The 19,084-nt window shown below is 43.8% G+C and overlaps 1 protein-coding gene across 1 annotated transcript in view; it reads left to right on the top strand.

Moving 5' to 3' along the window:
* PRDM6 (PR/SET domain 6) overlaps positions 1–19,084 on the top strand; it is a 191,593-nt gene that overhangs the window by 135,168 nt on the left and 37,341 nt on the right. Inside the window, exons 5-6 of the mRNA XM_075577180.1 lie at positions 9,828–9,952; positions 16,164–16,506. Of these exons, the coding sequence (XP_075433295.1) occupies positions 9,828–9,952; positions 16,164–16,506 (468 nt within the window). The remainder of the gene's footprint in view (positions 1–9,827; positions 9,953–16,163; positions 16,507–19,084) is intronic.

Genomic DNA, 19,084 nt, shown 5'->3' with positions numbered 1-19,084 from the left:
TCTAGCCTTTCTATTCTTGAGGCTTATGAATGGTTTGCACCTCGTGGTGAACCCTCTGTATTTGCTTTCGTGAAGTCTTCTCTTTATGGTAGACTTGGATAATATGCCTAACTCCTGGAGAGTGTACTTCACTTGGCTGGATGTTGTGAAGGGATTTTTCTTTACCATGGAAAGGATTCTACGATCCTACGATCATCCACCACTGTTGTCTTCCGTGGACGTCCAGGCCTTTTTGTGTTGCAGAGCTCACCAGTGCGTTCTTTTTTTCTCAGAATGTACCAAACTGTTGATTTGGCCACTCCTAAATATTCCTGCTATCTCTCTGATGGATTTTCTTTTTTTTTTCAGCCTAAGGATGTCTTGTTTCACTTGAATTGAGAGCTCCTTTGACCACATGTTGTGGGTTCACAGCAACAGCTTCCAAATGTGAATGCCACACCTGGAATCAACTCCAGACCTTTTACCTGCTTAATTGATGATGAAATAACAAAGGAATAGCCCACATCTGTCCATGAAAAAGCTTTTGAGTCAATTGTCCAATTACTTTTGGTCCCTTGAAAAAGAGGGGACAACATATTAAAGAGATGTAATTCCTAAACTCTTCCTCCAATTTGGACGTGAATACCCTCAAATTAAAGCGGATAGACTGCACTTTAAGCCCATATTCATTATTTAACTGTAACTTGAATTTATTTTGGTACACAGCCGAAATAACAAAACTTGTATCAGTGCCCAATTATTTCTGGACCGAACTGTACATTACATACACTATAGCCCCGTGCTGTGCTTAAAAGCTGTGTGATGCATTTGCTTTTATAGGTTCCATGTGAATGGATATTCCAGACAAGAGGTGACACATTGTGTGCTCATTTGCAGGTCATTTCCCAGAATCCCTTGCTGCAGTGGTAGCACTTTATGTGCCACCTTTTGCTTCAAAACCATATCACATGGTCCCCTATTAGCTTATGCTTGCTGCATTGGATGCAATAGAAGTGAGAAATGGCAGAGCACAAAGGGAATTATCCAAAAAAGTTAGGAGGAAAGTGCGTTATCCATAACAATATTTAATGGCCAAGAAAGGAAAAATGGCAAGGCATTACCCTACCAACATGTTTCGTGCTACACAGAACACTTTATCAAGGCATGATTAAATATTTTTATGGATAACGCACTTTCCTCCTAACTTTTTTGGATTTTCCGGTTGTGCTCTGCCATTTCTCTCTTCTATTGCATCTAATCTACACGGACGGAGGCACACCAAGTTTGCCTGGAACTTGGATTAACATGGACGCTGCAGCAGACCTGTGAGTTTTTGCTTGCTACATGGTTATTATGTTCCTTAAAGGTATTTGGGTATTCAATTGGGGTGATAATTAGCACGTTGGTTCCTGGATTTATTGAGTGCCACTTATGCTAGTTTACCAACCAGGATACCACACCAGCCTACCTGTTTGTTGGGATTTTACAGCCAACTATATGCTTCATTGTATCTAGATAGACAGCTATACCATGGATAAGGATAAGATTGTAGACAGAGTTCTTCTCTTGGATGATTACCTCAAGAAAAAATGACAAAACATGCCGACAACACTGCAATGGTGCATTACCCAGGGACAACAATGGATTATAAATAAAAAGAACAGTTTAATATGAGACAATTGGACCATATTATACATACTACAATAAAAACTTCCATGTGCCTCTGCACTTGAACAATGAATCTTGAAACTTGCTCCGCCTTAATAAAAATTAGAATCCTACTCACCAAAAGTGACTAGGACATGCGCATTTGTTTAAGGGTCTTTTCGCCAGGTAAACCGCTCGCCGTGGGGTGAATTACGCCAGTCACTGAAGGAGGATCACCTTCTATGCTCGGAGTCTGCTTGCTGCCAGAGTCTGGTCGATCAACTCCTCTGCTGACGTCACCACTCAGATTTCACTGCTACGGTGTCCCTGCGATGCCAAAAAACCTCCATCGCGTTTCGAAACTCCAAATAGTGGGTTTCTTCGTCTTCCACAATTCCAAGTCTGGTTGGGAGATACCAGAATCACCTCTTTGGGCAGCTCCAGGACTACCTATTGGACTTTGTATCACAGGTTTTTTTAAATATCATAGTTTGCATGAGCGCTATTTTGCACCTATATTTTAACCAAGCTATACCATGGCAGATAAATGCCTTAATGTATACACTATGAGCCTAGGACAAACCAGTGACTCAGGACACAGTTTCATTATCCCCCGTTTTCTTTATTATCTATTTAATTAATTATTTGTTTATTTGAGCTACCGGTATCTACCACTACAATATTGTAGGGTAGTGGTACCTTTAAGAACCGCACAGCATGCGGGTATATAAGAGGGCAGCGCTGCTCTATCTATCACCTCCCACCTTGAGAAAGCGCCAGCCCCTTATGCGCGAAACGTACGTCGGCATGACGTCATCGCGTTGACGTCGTGTAGGAGAGGCCAAGGGTCAGATCGTTCCTGATCGTTGCTGATGGGGCGGGAAGAGCTGGGTTTGAACTGTGCAGGTTATTTTCGTATACCGAGTGCACAGCACTCTATTTTGCTGTGTTACGCGAGTGCCTATTATGGGATATACTGCATATGATATCGGTTACTGATCTATAAACTACACTAGCTATATGATTACGCTTGGTGCACTGCACCTTATGATGTTTGTATTGTGATTGCAATCAACTACGAGGTGGTTTACAGCACTCATTTATCGGCTCTACCTATACCAGCACCCCACCCTGAGACAAGAGGGATCATTGCTATGTGCTAATTTACCTCTATTCACCTATTTTGTCTCACACTAACGATCGGAATATCTGGTTAGGGGATGTATATTGCATTATTTTGGATTTAACCATAGACATCCCTGAACCCTATATTACCCATTATATGTGTTTTAATTGTTTTTATGGTAGTTTTGAGTAAGTGTTATTGCGCCAAATTTTGCTGATTAATAAAGTATTTATTATTTTTTGCCTACGGGCTTTTAGTGGTAACTGTCCTCCCACAGTGCTGGGAGTGGTTACTTATGTAACGGGTGGGCCCCCCTTGTTTGACCCACCCAATCTCACATTGGCCCGTGTGGTCTAACCGGTCCCCATTATGTGATCGTGTATGGTGGTGCACCTGCAAGTAACAGGACTCCTGAGTCTCCCGCTTGATGGTATTAGGGGATGTCATCAGGACAGGTAGCTGAGGTAGTGGGTGCGAGTCCAACTTACATCACGTGCAGTGCCTCCACCTCATCAGGATCTATGCTTCCGCAGGGAGATGGTCCTGGTGAGGAACTCCTTCTCGGTGGTGACTGCCACTGTAGAGTAATCTCACACTCACACTGTGGGGTTTTCATTAACAAGGCCATCTTTATTGTAGATTGGGATGTAGCAGACTGCCCCATGCAGCTGCCGGCTCTAGCCGCACATCTCTTCGTGCTGTCCCTTTGCAAGGTACGCCCTCCCGTATTGAAGTGGGATTCCCTCTTCTCCTAGGGAGATCACCCCTGTGCCAGGTCCCTGGACACAGAGTGGCTTAGACAGACTTGATTGGTCAACCTGTACCGCTAGTTACTGCACTAGGGTCACAAAAGTGTTCCTACAATCCCTTATGCAGGAGCATACACTTTACCAGCTACTTCACACAACTGCTGGTCAACACCTACTAACTGACAGTGTTGTGCCTTATATACTTCAGGAGGCAGGCGCATCTCTGATGTCACTATCCAGGGACTCAGAGCATACAGCCACTCCCCTCCATACAAAGGGCACCTCACCAGGGTGTGAGGGAAAACCTCCATAACTACTGCTGGCATACCTGTACTTATCAGGACTTACTGCCAACAGAGAGGAAAGTAGTATACCATTATTATTCATGGCTATATACTCCCCCAGGTGAATCCCCACCGTCCCGGCTGGGACCTAAATTTGGTGTACCTTGCGCCAGGAAACACTGCAAAAGAACACACAAATAACACGTCAAACATTATCACATTTTCATAATAATGTAAGAACATTTCACTGACTGACCAGCAGGGAGCGCTAAAGAAAAGGCAGACCACTCTCTTTCGGGACCTAATAATAGTGTCGAGGGTCCGGTTTCTTCACCTCCCGTCCCGCTACATCGGTGACTGTCACACTATACTCTCGGGGCAGGCCTCGTTCATTACAGTACACCACTTTGTGCATGTAAATACTGCGCCCGATCTTCCAAACCCTCATCAGTTGGGAAACCCTCTGCTCAGCCTGAACTCCCTTAATGGCCCCTCCCTTATTGACAATGTAGTACTCTATGTCAGTACGGAGCCACCTCTCTCGATTATCCTCTATCTCCCTCATCAGAGGTTCGGGGACATAAGGTTACTCAAGCCCATGAGACCTCTTATACTTCGCAGCAATCGCTCGCTCAGCTCGACAGGTCCGGGTCAATTTAGCTTGCCCAGCCCTTCCCGGCAACACCCATGACAGGGGCTCATCTGATTCCATGGGATCCTCTAATCCTTCAGAACCTTTGGGCCTAATAAACCCCCAGTTAATTCGGTTCCCCCTCACTCTCAACTCTTGAAGGTACGCCTCATCACTGAACTCCCCGGGAGCCCACCAATGGTCAACTATCCCATCCCTTTCTAAAATGAAACAGGTGCGATCTATCCATGCAACATACCCCTCATATAGGGGCGCCCACCATCTAATTTCCCGTATCTCCTCTGAGTTGGATTCTAGTGGCTCTTCCGCTTCAGGCCCACCCGAAGATACCCCCGAAGTACCCTCAGAAGGCGTAACCTTTCCCCGGTGCTGTGATTTGTTCCCAACCGTGATACTCAACACACTAGGACAATCACTAGGTACCGACCCTTGTCGGGAAATCCTCCCTCCACCCTCCAATCCATCATCCGAAGTTCCCCAGTCCAGGCTTTCAGTCCGATCCTCGGCAGGACCCCGGGAATCCCCTGACATCCCTAGGCTAGAAGTGGACCCGAATGAAAAAGTGACGGGGACAGGAGCTTTAACTAGGGCCTTGGGGCTAACTTTGGGAGTGGACGGGGTTGGGGGACGGGGCCGGACTGTAGGTATTGGCAGGGTTACGACCTGCTCCCCAGCAATATCTGACTCGATTAAGCCACAAAGTCCTTTCTTTTCTCCCGCAGCTGGGCTACTTGCTCTTCGACTCGAACGCCCGCTCCTTCTGGCAGTAGGGGATCGACTTCCGCTGTTCGACCGCAGAGGTGCGATCATCTCCCACTCGATGCCGCTCTGGTCGTCCGGAATCTCCTCTGTACACGCACGTGCTTCGACGCCATCTTGGGTTGGGTCCCCAATTGGGACCTCTTCCTCCACGAGGACATCCGGCAACGCCCGTCTACTACGCGATCCAGTCTGGTCCTGGACCCGCTCTTCTTTTTCCTCCACCCCCTGGGTCTGCGACAAGCACTGTGTTAGCCTACTACTTCGCAGTGTCGGGGTGGATCGACCTCCTTCCGACCCGCTAGTCACCACGGCAGTGGGACTCCGGCGATCTGGTTTTCGCGGTACTGGAGACACTCGACCCCGTGTCTCCACACCATGAGGGATAGCATCTTGCCAAGGTGTACCACTTGCATGGGGCCCTGACAATAAGTCCTGCGCATCAGACAATCTTGCACACTCCTCGTCCGAGGACTCCAACTTACAGTTCGGGCGGGGCATCCCAGTAGGAGACCGCCGATGGGCTCCTCTTCGGTCACCCCTCCGATGGCTGCTTTTCTCCATCTGGAGAACCAGACCCGATTCCTGCTCCGCGGGACCTGCACCCTCACTCCATAGTGCACCCGGAAGCTCCGCTGCCGCCATCGGGACATTTCCTGTCGCTCCCATGGCTTGTACTGGCACAAATGTTGTCATGGGCCACATATACTGCAGTCCACAGTGAGGGCATCGAGCCTCACTGCCCACGGCTCCGCAGGCAGTCTGCACGGCAGGCAAAGACACGCCACAGTCTCCACACCCTCTACACGGATGATCAGGAAGCCTCCTGGAGCCGAGTAGGGATGAGTAGAGATCAAGGGACTCTGTTCCAATTTCTCAGAAACTTCAGCCATATTCACCAGCGGAGGCACTCGTTTCAGAGGTCTGTACTGGTCAATGGCTCTTCGCAACTGGAGGGCAGGGGCTGGTTTGGCAACCCCTCCTCCTACTTTCTCCATCGGCATCCGGTGGAACTGCAAACCACTCCCCCTGGTTGAAACTAGGGGGATGTCTCGTAGACTTGTAGGCTGACCCAGCACAGGTGCAGAGTGAGTCATAGTCCATGAGGGCGCGGCTCCAGCTTTCGCGCCAATCTCCCCAACAGGGTGGGGTTTTCTCGTTGGCGCCAATCCTGGCCAACAATTAGCAAACTGCAAAGTTGCAAGACTTTCTGCAGCTGGCCCACGCGGTGTCCCAGGAACGCGGGAACCGCCATCTTGGTTTTGGTTCATATTGTCTTTCTTTATATTTGAGGTAGCGTCTGGCTGTTTGTTTATTGGTGTATAACAAAGTCCATTTCGTTCCTCCCATCTAGCAACACTGTCGTCCTCACTAGTCTCGAGGGTACTTTCCCGAGAACATAGACAGGACAAACACGGCGCAGCCACGGCTTTCACGCCATTCCACAACAAGCTCACAAAAGTCTCTTCTGTAGCTTGTTCTTCTTCCACGCACAGGTCATATGTGTGTCCTTCCTCTGTCCGCCATCCTGGACCTTCTGCTCTTTGCAGATCCTCCATTCTGATGGTTCTCTCTGCCCGGCATCCTGGACCTTCTGCTCTTTGCAGATCCTCCATTCTGACGGTTGTTTCTTGATCACTGTATACTGGATTATTGTACATGGAGCTCCGCTCTGCGGGGCAGCTACAGTACCACATCAGTACAATAAACATGCCTTGTGCACCACCTTGTGTACCTAACGTAGATCAGACTCATGTTTGCACTAACTCAGGCTAGGCTCACTCTTTCTGTGTCTACTGTAACGCTTTCCTCCAGTCTGTGCTCCTTGGTCAAGTGATCTGGAATGGAGACTAGAGTACTCTGGCTCTTCCATGCAGTACTTTGGGCGTCGACCTACTGTTGGCTAGCCTAGTGCGGACTCTTCCAGAATTCCTGCTCTAAGTTTCCAGTTTACCCCTTCAGGCGTCCCCCGCTAGCGCTACCTCAAGGCGACTAGGACAGCAATAGCCCCCTGCTCCAGATCTACTAACCCCTAACGGATCCCAAGGTGTCTGTGTGGCCTGCAGCTCCAGCAGCTCCCCGACTACCCCTGGTTCCGTCCCACGCAGCACAAAGTGGCAGCAGACACTCTCCCTGTTTCCTAATGTGTGCCTAGCAAAAGCCTGTCCTGTTAACAGGTATCTCAGCAGCGCCTCCAATTGTAATGGCTGGACCCCCCTTGTTTGACCCACCCAATCTCACATTGGCCCGTGTGGTCTAACCGGTCCCCATTACGTGATCGTGAATGGTGGTGCACCTGCAAGTAACAGGACTCCTGAGTCTCCCGCTTGATGGTATTAAGGGATGTCATCAAGACAGGTAGCTGAGGTAGTGGGTGCGAGTCCAACTTACATCACGTGCAGTGCCTCCACCTCATCAGGATCTATGCTTCCGCAGGGAGATGGTCCTAGTGAGGAACTCCTTCTCGGTGGTGACTGCCACTGTAGAGTAATCTCACACTCACACAGTGGGGTTTTCATTAACAAGGCCATCTTTATTGTAGATTGGGATGTAGCAGACTGCCCCATGCAGCTGCCGGCTCTAGCCGCACATCTCTTCGTGCTGTCCCTTTGCCAGGTACGCCCTCCCGTATTGAAGTGGGATTCCATCTTCTCCTAGGGAGATCACCCCTGTGCCAGGTCCCTGGACACAGAGTGGCTTAGACAGACTTGATTGGTCAACCTGTACCGCTAGTTACTGCACTAGGGTCACAAAAGTGTTCCTACAATCCCTTATGCAGGAGCATACACTTTACCAGCTACTTCACACAACTGCTGGTCAACACCTACTAACTGACAGTGTTGTGCCTTATATACTTCAGGAGGCAGGCGCATCTCTGATGTCACTATACAGGGACTCAGAGCATACAGCCACTCCCCTCCATACATAGGGCACCTCACCAGGGTGTGAGGGAAAACCTCCATAACTACTGCTGGCATACCTGTACTTATCAGGACTTACTGCCAACAGAGAGGAAAGTAGTATACCATTATTATGCATGGCTATACTTAATTGTACCCTTTATAGCTGATTCTACTATATCATTAGTGGGTATTTGAACCCTGATTACTATCTTCAGCTTTGTTGTGCAGTGAATGGGGATCTTTTTAGGAGAACTCTTTGTCTCCTTATGTGTTTACGTTTACCACACCCAGTACCCTACCCTAATCAAGATATATACTCCAGGCATAACACAGGAATAATCACCATCATACTACATTTATTGTCCTGTATACAGTCTTTAGCACCACGCATGAATACATAAGCTTGCTGCATTGCACAGCTTTTGAGCACAACCTGGGTTAAGATGCATAGCCAGTAAACCTACCCACAGACAGCTGTTTCGACCTTAATGGGTCTCATCAGTGTGAGGCTGGTTATATTGACTTTGCCAATATGAAGCTTTGGATGGGTTCCACCACACATTAGTTAAGTTATGGTGGGTAAAAAAAGTGGCAAAAACCCTCCACCGTAAAGCATATACTTTACTTTACATATACTTTACATTATATAAAAATTCAACTATCCTTAAAGGGAAAGTATTAAAAATACGTATTTTTTCTTCTTCACCAAGCTAGTCCCGCCTGATCAATTTTCTTTTTTAACATTTTGTTTGTAATATTAAAAGAAAAAGATTACACGGTAAGTGCTCCTTTGTATGTTATTACCCAGAATCCCTGGCTACAGTGGAAGTATTGTATGGTAAGAGATAATGGGGAAAGATAGGGTTGCAAGCCCGTCTGAGACATGTGAATGTGCTCACAAGTGACATATTTGTATTTACTGTTTGCAGCATTGGAACCAGGGTGTCCTCTGTAGCCTAATTACATCATTATGAGTTTTGGGGACACCCTGGTTCCATACTAACCAGTATAATTACCCGTGTTTTCCTCCCTGTTGGAGAAGAAGGCATTCCCAGGATCTGAACTCACAGCATTCAGCTCTGGAAGACCCCTCATCCTAATTAAAAGCTGTTAAAAATATATACATTTTAGGCGGGATTGCTGCTTTAATTGTAATTTTATTTGAAACGTCTTTCTCTCCACTTTTATCTGTTTTATTTTATTTTTTATTTTACTATTACTGTGTGTGTGTGGATCAATCTGTGGCAATTCATCAGTAGATTTAAAAAAAAAAACTATATTTGGAGAGTGGGACATAAAAATGCTCCAAATAATGTGGTTACCATGTAAACATGAATGTTTTAAAAATATATATCAACATTTACATTTTTTTTTAAAGCCCTTAATGAACTACTTTGAACCTATCAATATAATTAGTTCACCTTTGGTCTTCGAATGGTCCTTTACAAATTACGCAAAGTATTTATATCTCAACGCAGTTGCTGAATTTGTGGGGCATTTTTATTTATTTGTGTGTGATTAAATAATCTTATTTCCTACTTACTCAATCCACATATTTGCAAATCATATAAACGAATATCCTTAAAGTTCAACCTTTAGGGGTTGTTGATTTATTAAATGAGTTGTTGTGTTTGCGGTTCCAGTCGACATCATCTCTAGATTCATAAAAAAACCATGGATGTATCTAAAGCTGACAAAATTCTTGATTTTTTTTCTTTTTTTTGCCAGGTCGAGTATATTCTACCGAGCTTGTATTGATATCCCCAGAGGCACAGAACTGTTGGTGTGGTACAATGACAGCTACACATCCTTCTTCGGGATTCCCTTACAGTGCATTGCTCAGGATGAGAATTGTAAGAACCTCTGTCTTCACCCCACTCACCAAGCTTCATGAGCTTCCTTTACCTCTTCATAGCCAAAAAAACACTAGTCCATAGAAACATTTTTTTCCCCTCTTCTTTTGCACATTTTAATTATAAATATCTAATTGCTCCTGATACCGGCTCAGTTGAGATGTTATCTTCAAAGAAGGGTTAGATCCTACTGGAAATGTGCATTTGGTGTTCAATTATTTGTGGAGTGGTGAGTGAAACTATGTCCCTGCATCTTTTAAAATACATTGATAGCAATAGAGATATCTGTGCATTAATACAAACATTATTTCCTTACCAAGGGAGGCTGCATGTATATTGTTTATGTACCTAGTTTTTAATGTGCCCATACATGCTAATTTACAGCAAACAAAATAGCAAAGATAAACTTTTTGTCACTGTTCTTTAAGCAGCAATCCTCCCTAGAAGCCTATGACCCCTAGGCCGAGTTTATAGTAGGGGCTAGGGAGATGGCGATGCGACTTTGTGACGTCAGCCGTCGCAGTACTACAGTGATTCCTGCACTTTGGTGCAGGAGACCAGAGATTGCGACCAGGGGTGTGGCCGTGAGCAGTTCACCCTCATTGGCTGAACCGCTCACGTGCCCGTGACGTCACCCCTCGATCGCTGGAAATATGAAAATCTTCTGGCTTCCAGCGATCGCGACGGCTGATGTCACGCAGTCACCGTCGCAGTCGCGCCCATTATGGGCACCCCCGATGGACAACATGTACGTGCTACGGCGCTGCACAACGTCGCAGTAGCAAGTACTATAAACTCGGTATCGCAGAAAAGCCTAATTAAAGTTAATGGGGCTTTTCATGCAATAGTGCGTCATCCGTGCTTATCACACCTTACAGAATAAGGGCCTATATGTGTTTAATTCATATAATGTTAGTATCTTGCCTCCTGAGCATGCCCTCCATCTCTTATTCTTTTATTTTGTTGCTTTTTTTGTGTTGAAAAAAAACCCCTGATTTTTTTTAAATATCTAGCATCTGATATGACCACGGTAACCTTTAGACAGCAATGAGCTCTGGAGAGAAATATTTAATAAATAATATATAATTATCCATTACACATAAAATACATGAAGAACAAAAGGTAACGGTGCTGTCTCTGCAGTGGGGAAACCTAGTAAGAGAAACCCTGTGCCAGCTGTGTTTGACCTTAAGCAAGTCACCTTGAGATTTTAGCACATTACTAGAAATGTGTGCATGTCTTCCCTGCTCCGAAGAGCTTACAATCTAATTGGTAGGTAGGAAGAACGTACAGGGACAGTAGGAGGGCATTCTGGTAAGTGCGTCTGCTAGGGGCCAAGCTTTATGTATCACATCTACTCATATGCTTCGTTAAGTGAGTGTGTCTTAAGGTGGGTATTAAAGGTGGATAGAGAGGGTTCTAGTCGGGTGTTGAGGGGAAGGGCATTCCAGAGGTGTGGGGCAGTCAGTGAGAAGGGTTTAAGGTGGGGGAGGGCTTTAGATACAAGGGGGTAGAGGGAGGATATCCTTGAGCAGAATGCAGGAGTCGGGATGGTGCATAGCGAGAAATTAGGGCTGAGATTTAAGGAGGGGCAGAAGAGTGTAAAGCTTTAAAAGTGAGGAGGAGAACTGAGTGTGAGATGCGGGATTTGATATGAAGCCAGGAGAGTGATTTCAGCAGGGGAGACACTGAGACAGATTTAGGAAAGAGTAGAGTGATTCTGGCAACTGCGTTTAGGATATATTGTAGGGGGGACAGGTGAGAAGCAGGAAGGTGAGACAGCAGGAGGTTACAGTAATCGAGACGGGAGAAAATGAGGGCCTGTGTCAGAGTTTTAGCAGTCGAGCAACAGTGGAAAGGGCGTATCTTTGTAATATTGCGGAGGAAAAAGTGACCGGTTTTAGATACGATTTGAATGTGAGGGGAGAATGTGAGAGAGGAGTTCAGTGTAACCCCTAGGCAGCGTGCTTGGGCTAATGGGTGTATGACAGAACTTCCAACAGTAATGTGGAAGGAGGTAGTGGGACCGGGTTTGGGATGAAATTTGAGGAGCTCTGTTTTTGACATGTTGAGTTTAAGTCTGCGGAGAGCCATCTAGGATGATATCGCAGAGAGACATTCAAAAACTTTGGTCTGTACAGCAGGTGTAAGGTAAGGGGTTGAAAAGTAAATTTGTGTGTCATCAGCATAGAGGTGATATTTGAACCCAAGAAATGTGGTTAAGTCAACTAGAGGAGTGTGTACAGAGAAAAGAGGAAAGGTCCCAGGACAGAGCCCTGGGGTATCCCCAAAGTGAAATCGATAGAGGAAGTGTTAGCAGAGGAGACACTGAAAGTATGATGGAAGAGGTAAGAGGAGATCCAGGATAGAGCTTTGTTACGAATACCAAGAGTATGGAGAATGTGGAGGAGAAGAGTGTGTGGTCCACGGTATCAAATGCTGCAGAGAGATTGAGTAACATGAGCAGAGTGTAATGACCTCTGTCTTTGGCAGCATGGAGGTCATTAGTTATTTTAGTTAGGGCTGTTTCAGTGGAGTGAGCAGTGCGGAAGCCAGATTGTAGAGGGTCTAGGAGAGAATAGGTGGTGAAAAATGGAGCTGGTGAGAGAATACAAGACGTTCAAAGAGTTTAGCAGCAAAAGGCAGGAGGGAGACAGGTCGATTGTTAGAAAGACAGGTAGGGTCAAGCTTGCAGTTTTTGAGTAATGGTATGACTGTTGCATGTTTGAAGGAAGAGGAAGGAGTTAAAAATATGTGTGAGCATAGAGATTATAGTAGGAGAAAGAGGTTTTAGGAGATGGGAGGGAATGGGGTCAAGAGGGCAAGTGGTAGAGGGAGAAGAGGAGATCAACAGTGACACCTCCTCCTCTGTGACAGCAGAAAAAGAGTCAAGGAAGGCTGGAGGAGAGTTAGGAAGCGGTGTAGTATGGGAGGAGGAAACAGAGTGGATGTTCTGATGTACACTGGCGACACGTTTAATTCGAGTAGGGCTAGTACCGCAAGCCGGGACATGTCCCGGCGTGCTAGCCCCACTCCCTCGGCGTGCCGCGCGTCACCGACGCGCGGTCACGCGTCATCGGGATCCTGCGCCCCCTGCACGCACCGGAGAAATGGAGAGAGGAGGGCGACAGGGGATGGATATAAGGTTAGAGCGGTTGGCACCAGAATGAGTAGAAGTTGCATGTGGGAGGCAAGGATGAGAGCATGAAGAAATAAGACAGGGTCCAGGATTGGGAGAGATATCCCCAGAAGCAAGGAGGAGAAGCATCGAAAGCAGCAGAATGTGTGAGACTGATTTGTAGGGGTGTTATTTTTTATTGCAGGGGATAAAGCTGTTTAGTATCAGAGGGCGCAGGTTAGAAAGGAGTTCATGTGAACTGAGAAGTGGTAAAGGAAGGAGAGATGGAGATATATGAATAGAGTTAGAGACGTAATGAGGCTGGTAGAAAGAAGTGCATAATTTGTGAAGAAGTAGGGTCATAGCAAATATAAATAGTTATGGTAGCATCACAGCAATATATGATTATGTCACGTGTATTACTGCTGTGAAGCACTATGTACATGAATGGTGCTATATAAATAAAGATATATATACATACATTTTTTTCACATGCCTGCACATTACATTAATTTACAGTGGGTTAGATTAATTTGACCTGCTTTACTAAGCGGCACATACAGTTTAACATGATGACGTCTTCACTTCAATGGCAAACAATATTGTTAGCATTGGCTGTGGACTCATACAAACAAATTCCATTCTTTCCAAGTTCATGTGATGTCAACTTTTTGGGGTTATTCATTAAACTCCAATAGTGCCTATTGCATGGAAACTCCCACTGACTTCAATAAGAGATTATGCGCCATAATGCTCCGATCTGCACAAATGAATAACCTCCTTTGTACTGAGGGTTTTGTGCCATTGAATGTTGGAGACATGTTGAAGTTTTTGGTCCTAGACGCATTCAAGCTACAATAGTAAAAATATTCTTAATATAAAGCTAGACAAATCTTATTTTTTTCTCATATTTGTAAGTCTTAATACTAATAATAAAAGATACTTAAAAAAAAAAAAAGAATAGTCATGTCAATAAGAAGTTGTAAAAATCAGTTAATCACACACACACACACACACACACACACACACACACACACACACACACACACACACACACACACACACACACACACACACACACACACACACACACACACACACACACACACACACACACACACACACACACACACACACACACACACACACACACACACCATATCAATATTCAATATGTTCCCCACTCTTAAGGCTAACAGAACATCTAAGAATATATTTTGCAAGGTAGTACTTGTATTGCTTCAGCAGTATAAAAGCACTGGAAACAGATACTCATAGCTGTAAATATACAAATATGCCTTCCTAAATAAGGCATTGCATACAAATGTAATACAATAGATGTTATTAATGCATATCTTTTGTAAAGCTAGGCATAAGAAGACTCTTATCCCAGTGGTGCTCACCTATCTCTGCAGTTTTACATCTTTGTACAACCTTCCAGCAGGTGCAGCAGAAAGCATATTAAATGCTCAAGGGGGAAAGACTACCCCTCAGAGAGAATGCGTTTTTTTTTGAGGTCAACCCCCACCCAAGATTGAAAAAGGGGCCTTACCAATTTCTACTTCAGATGAGGATAACTCTCTCCAAACTACCCAGAATCTGAGAAACAGTCCCAATGCTAGTTGCCACCCCACACAGCTGCTGCCACAAATAGAGGGCCTCATGCAGAGAGCATAGAATTTTAAAAGTGGCGAATTTCATAAAAAGTAGCTTTTTTGGAGAGTTTTATTCTCCATATGCAGAAAAGTGCGAATTCTGCTATGTTTAACATGGATGCGTGTGGCGAGTTTAAATTGGCGAGATGCGCGCTTCAGAAATGTGTAAAAACAAATTCGCGCCTTTTTTTTCCCCTTTACTATAGGCGGCGAGCGCCATCTTGCCATCTTTTCCTGGCGCGGCAAAAATGCGAGAATCGCGCCATTTTTTGGCGCGAACAGCCGCTACATGCCGTTCGCACCTCTCTGCATTCGGAGAGTTTTAAAAATGGCGAGATGGAGGTTCTCGCCAGCCGCGAGGCGAGTTTTAGACATAGGAAAAAAAAATTGGCGCGTTTTTCGTAACTCGCCATTTTCTGCCGTTTTCTGCGCGAAATTGAACAAAAAATGGCGAGTTTTGAAATAACGATGCTCTCTGCATGAGGCCCAGAGTTTTATAAGTTGAGAATCATACGGACACCAGGGAATTCTGGGATCTCACAGGTGGACTCTCTAGTATTTAGAAATTGTCGTTCCCCCTTTTAGTTACAAAAGGAGACATGCCTCTGTAACCTTTCAATATTATGGGAGATGCTTTTATAGAGTTCCCTTCTGCAATGATGTAAGTTATTCAGAACCACTACATGACTTTTATGTCAGTACAATGTCAGACAGCACCCAAGTGGTTAATAGTATAGTTATAGATTATATGCAGGCTATGAGGACAAATGTTAAATTAGACTATGGGCCTCATGCAGAGAGCAGCGCTAATAGGGAAAGCGGCATGTATTGGCGAAATCTGCCTTTAGAAAGGCAGAAAATGGGGAGTTTTAAAAAAAGCGCCATTTTTTTTTTCTCAGAATCTCGCCGCGCGGCTGGAGAGAACAGAAATCTCTCCAGTCTTGAAAACGGCCGTATGCAGAGAGCAGCGAACGCCATCTAGTGGCTGTTCGCGGCAAAAAAATGGCGCGATTTTCAACATTTTCCCTCTCCACCAAGCAGCTGGCGCTCCACGGCCGGTGGAGAAGAAAAAAAAAAAATCGATTTCTTTCCCACTAGTTTCAACAGCGCTCATAGCGCTGTTTGAAACTCTCCATATGCAGAAAGGATTGTAAATGCAGTTTTATGCCCTTTCTGCATATGGAGAAAAAAACTCTCCAATAAAGCTAAAAAAAATTCCCCTCTCCAATTCTAAATAGCGCTGCTCTCTGCATGAGGCCCCATATATTCTGATGCCCACTAAAGCAAAGTATTTGTTATCTATTTTCATACAATTGTTTACATTACGTTAAAATTTGAATCATGTATCTATTATTTTAGCTTCTGTTGTTTGGCTTCATAAAATGGCCTCATAAAAGAAATAAAACATTTAGTAATGCAATTTCTTTATTTCTCGCAGTAAATGTTCCACCACCAGTAATTGAAGCTATGTCCAGACAAGACACACTGCAACCCTTCAACAAAAACGGCAAACTACCTTCTTCCACACTGCAGAGGTCCATAGTTTTTCCACAGACTCCGTGCAGCAGAAATTACTCTCTACTGGATAAGTCTGGACCACTGGACACAGGGTTTAACCAGATCAATATTAAAAACCAGAGAGTGCTTGCCAGTCCAACCTCAACAAGCCAACTCAATTCAGAATTCAGTGACTGGCATCTTTGGAAATGTGGACAATGCTTTAAGACTTTTACCCAGCGGATTCTCCTACAGATGCATGTGTGCACCCAGAATCCAGACAGGTAAAACAAGAAATTACGGATAATCGTGAAGATTAATTACGGTTAATTACAATAATCGTCAGAATAATTTTCGTACACCGTCCTCATTTTGTAACACACATCGCTTGCCGATCTTTGTGTGTCATTTTGCCGCTTAAATGCTAACCTGCTCGATTCAGTAGTTGTCATAAGGTACCATTTTCCCCTTCACTTACCCTGAATACTCAAAACCATAGGCTGTACCTAATCTAATAACTATTCCTATACCCTCCCACACCCTTAGTAGGTCATAGGATTACAGAATATCATAAGTAGAAAACATGAGGCTCAGATTCTTAAATCCCTTTCTGTCTCCAAAAGATAAAATAGCCTGCATCTCGGTGGTATAATAGTCATTTCAGGGTTCACCTACGGTGTGCAGTGTGTATGAACTTAATTAAGTACTAAGAGGTAATGAATTGGAATTTTTTGCTTCGCACTATTTTTCTTCAGAGCATGCAAAGCCATAAATCGTGTAGAGCTGTCAAAAAGATATACCTGCTCTAGCGGTGATGTGGAGGAAAACAGATGCCATTTATTCAATAAACTAATATCCATACAGAAGAAAAATGTTGACCAGATACCTTAGAGTCAAAGTTGGTTTGAACGTTTGTCAATACAGAATTTTATGGCTGTGAAATGAAGATGAAATTTAGCTGAACAAGTGAATTAGAGTTTCTGGTACTTTGGCCAGTGGCACAGTAGATATAATAGAGCCATTATTTATGCATCAAAGCTTGTTTATCTGACAGCGCTGATAGCTGGCAACAGATTTTTTTTTAAATTAATTTAATATGAAAATTTCATCTGCTCTGCTTTTTTTTTATAAAAAAGTTAATATTTAGTTTAAAAAGAAAAATATTTTAATGCAAACGCAATATTATGAGCACTTTGAAAGTAACGGATAGGAAGTCTGCCTTTTTCTTGTGAACAAAAAGTATAATGAGGAAAATACAGTGTATAAAAACGTGCACACTTTTACTCAAACTATAAAAATACCCACCATTCATTAAATGACACTTGGCATTATCGCCCTACAACCACTACTGCAGTTTAGTGAACAGTGGCTCCAAGAGGTAACAGTATTCAAAGACAGCACATAATATTATCAGGTAGAATGTGATTTTCCTAATATATATATTAATTACACTATATTTTCTGGAACTATATTTACTATCTGTACAGAACAACTTTGGGTGCAGAGTTGTTCCTGTTTTTAAATTGCAGTTCTACGATACAACATATAAATGTGCTGCAACAAACTAGACACATGTATATTTTGTATACATTTAAAACTTGGCCCAGCATTCTGACTGTTAAATGCACAATGTAAGAAATAAGATGTAACATCACAGAGCTCCCTACAGGTAATGTATAGGAACAAATCTAGAAAAAATAGGAATATAAAAATGAATGATTGCTCAAGGTGGGTGGTATCTCTAATCCCACCCAAATATACTTTAAATTAGGATGAATGAGCAATGTCCAAAAAATACCAAGACACTAAATAAATGTTCAAAAGGTATACTGAATCCAATACAGCATTACAGCGAGATCATAGTACAAGACACCAATGATCACTACAGTATACATATAATGTGGATATAGAAAAATCTAATACATATAATATCATAATGCAATATAAAGGAAAAAACCTTACCACTAAGAATGAAAGAATGACAGGCTGTTGACTCTTGATAAAGGGCCTGAAACTAGGAGTCTCATTCACCAGGGTGTCAGCCTGTTATTATTTCATTACTTGTAGTAAGATTCTTTACCTTTATATTGCATTATGATATTATATGTATTAGATTTTTCTATATCCACATTATACTGTATGTATACTATTGTGAATATTTGAGTCTTGTACTATAATCTCGCTGCAATGCTGTATTAAATTCAGTATACCTTTTGAACATTTATTTAGTGTATTTTTTGGACTGTTTATTGCTGATTCTTCCCGATCTCTTTTAAATGCACAATAACATGTATGCCATGGAATATGACTACTTTTAACTACAGTACTAAGGGGTTTATTCTATATAGTCCAAAGTCAGTAGTTAAGGGGAGTTTTTGACTGTTCACAGTGCGCTTCAAAGGTTATTGAACAAGTTATTCATTGATTTGCAAAATGTTGCCAATATACAACACAATGTGCAATATACAATATACAATGTGCATTTTGTGATTTGGGGCAAAGCTTCATATCTTTGCAAATTTTCCTCCAGCCACCAATGTCCATAATTTGCATCAAGATTTCACCATCTCTACTCCTAACTTGGATGTCACAAGGGACAGCATGTTCCCAGATGTTTGTGGATGTTCTCTCTTTATTTGCTCACTTGTAGGGGAGATCACATCTCCGGAGAGCTGGGAACATGGTTAGGGTGGCTTACGCTTCTGTTTCTGATGTCAGACGTGAGCGATAACCATGTAATTACTACACAAGCCATACACTTGTAGGCCATGGACCTTCCACCGTGGTAAGGTTATGGTTTAAGTAGCGTGCTCCTCTTCTGTACAGATTACGTTCTGTACTCCTGTGGATCGCTAAATGCGA

The sequence above is a fragment of the Ascaphus truei genome, chromosome 1, assembly GCF_040206685.1.
Source record: "Ascaphus truei isolate aAscTru1 chromosome 1, aAscTru1.hap1, whole genome shotgun sequence".
Taxonomy (NCBI): domain Eukaryota; kingdom Metazoa; phylum Chordata; class Amphibia; order Anura; family Ascaphidae; genus Ascaphus; species Ascaphus truei.
This window is presented reverse-complemented; position numbering and strand designations above follow the sequence as displayed.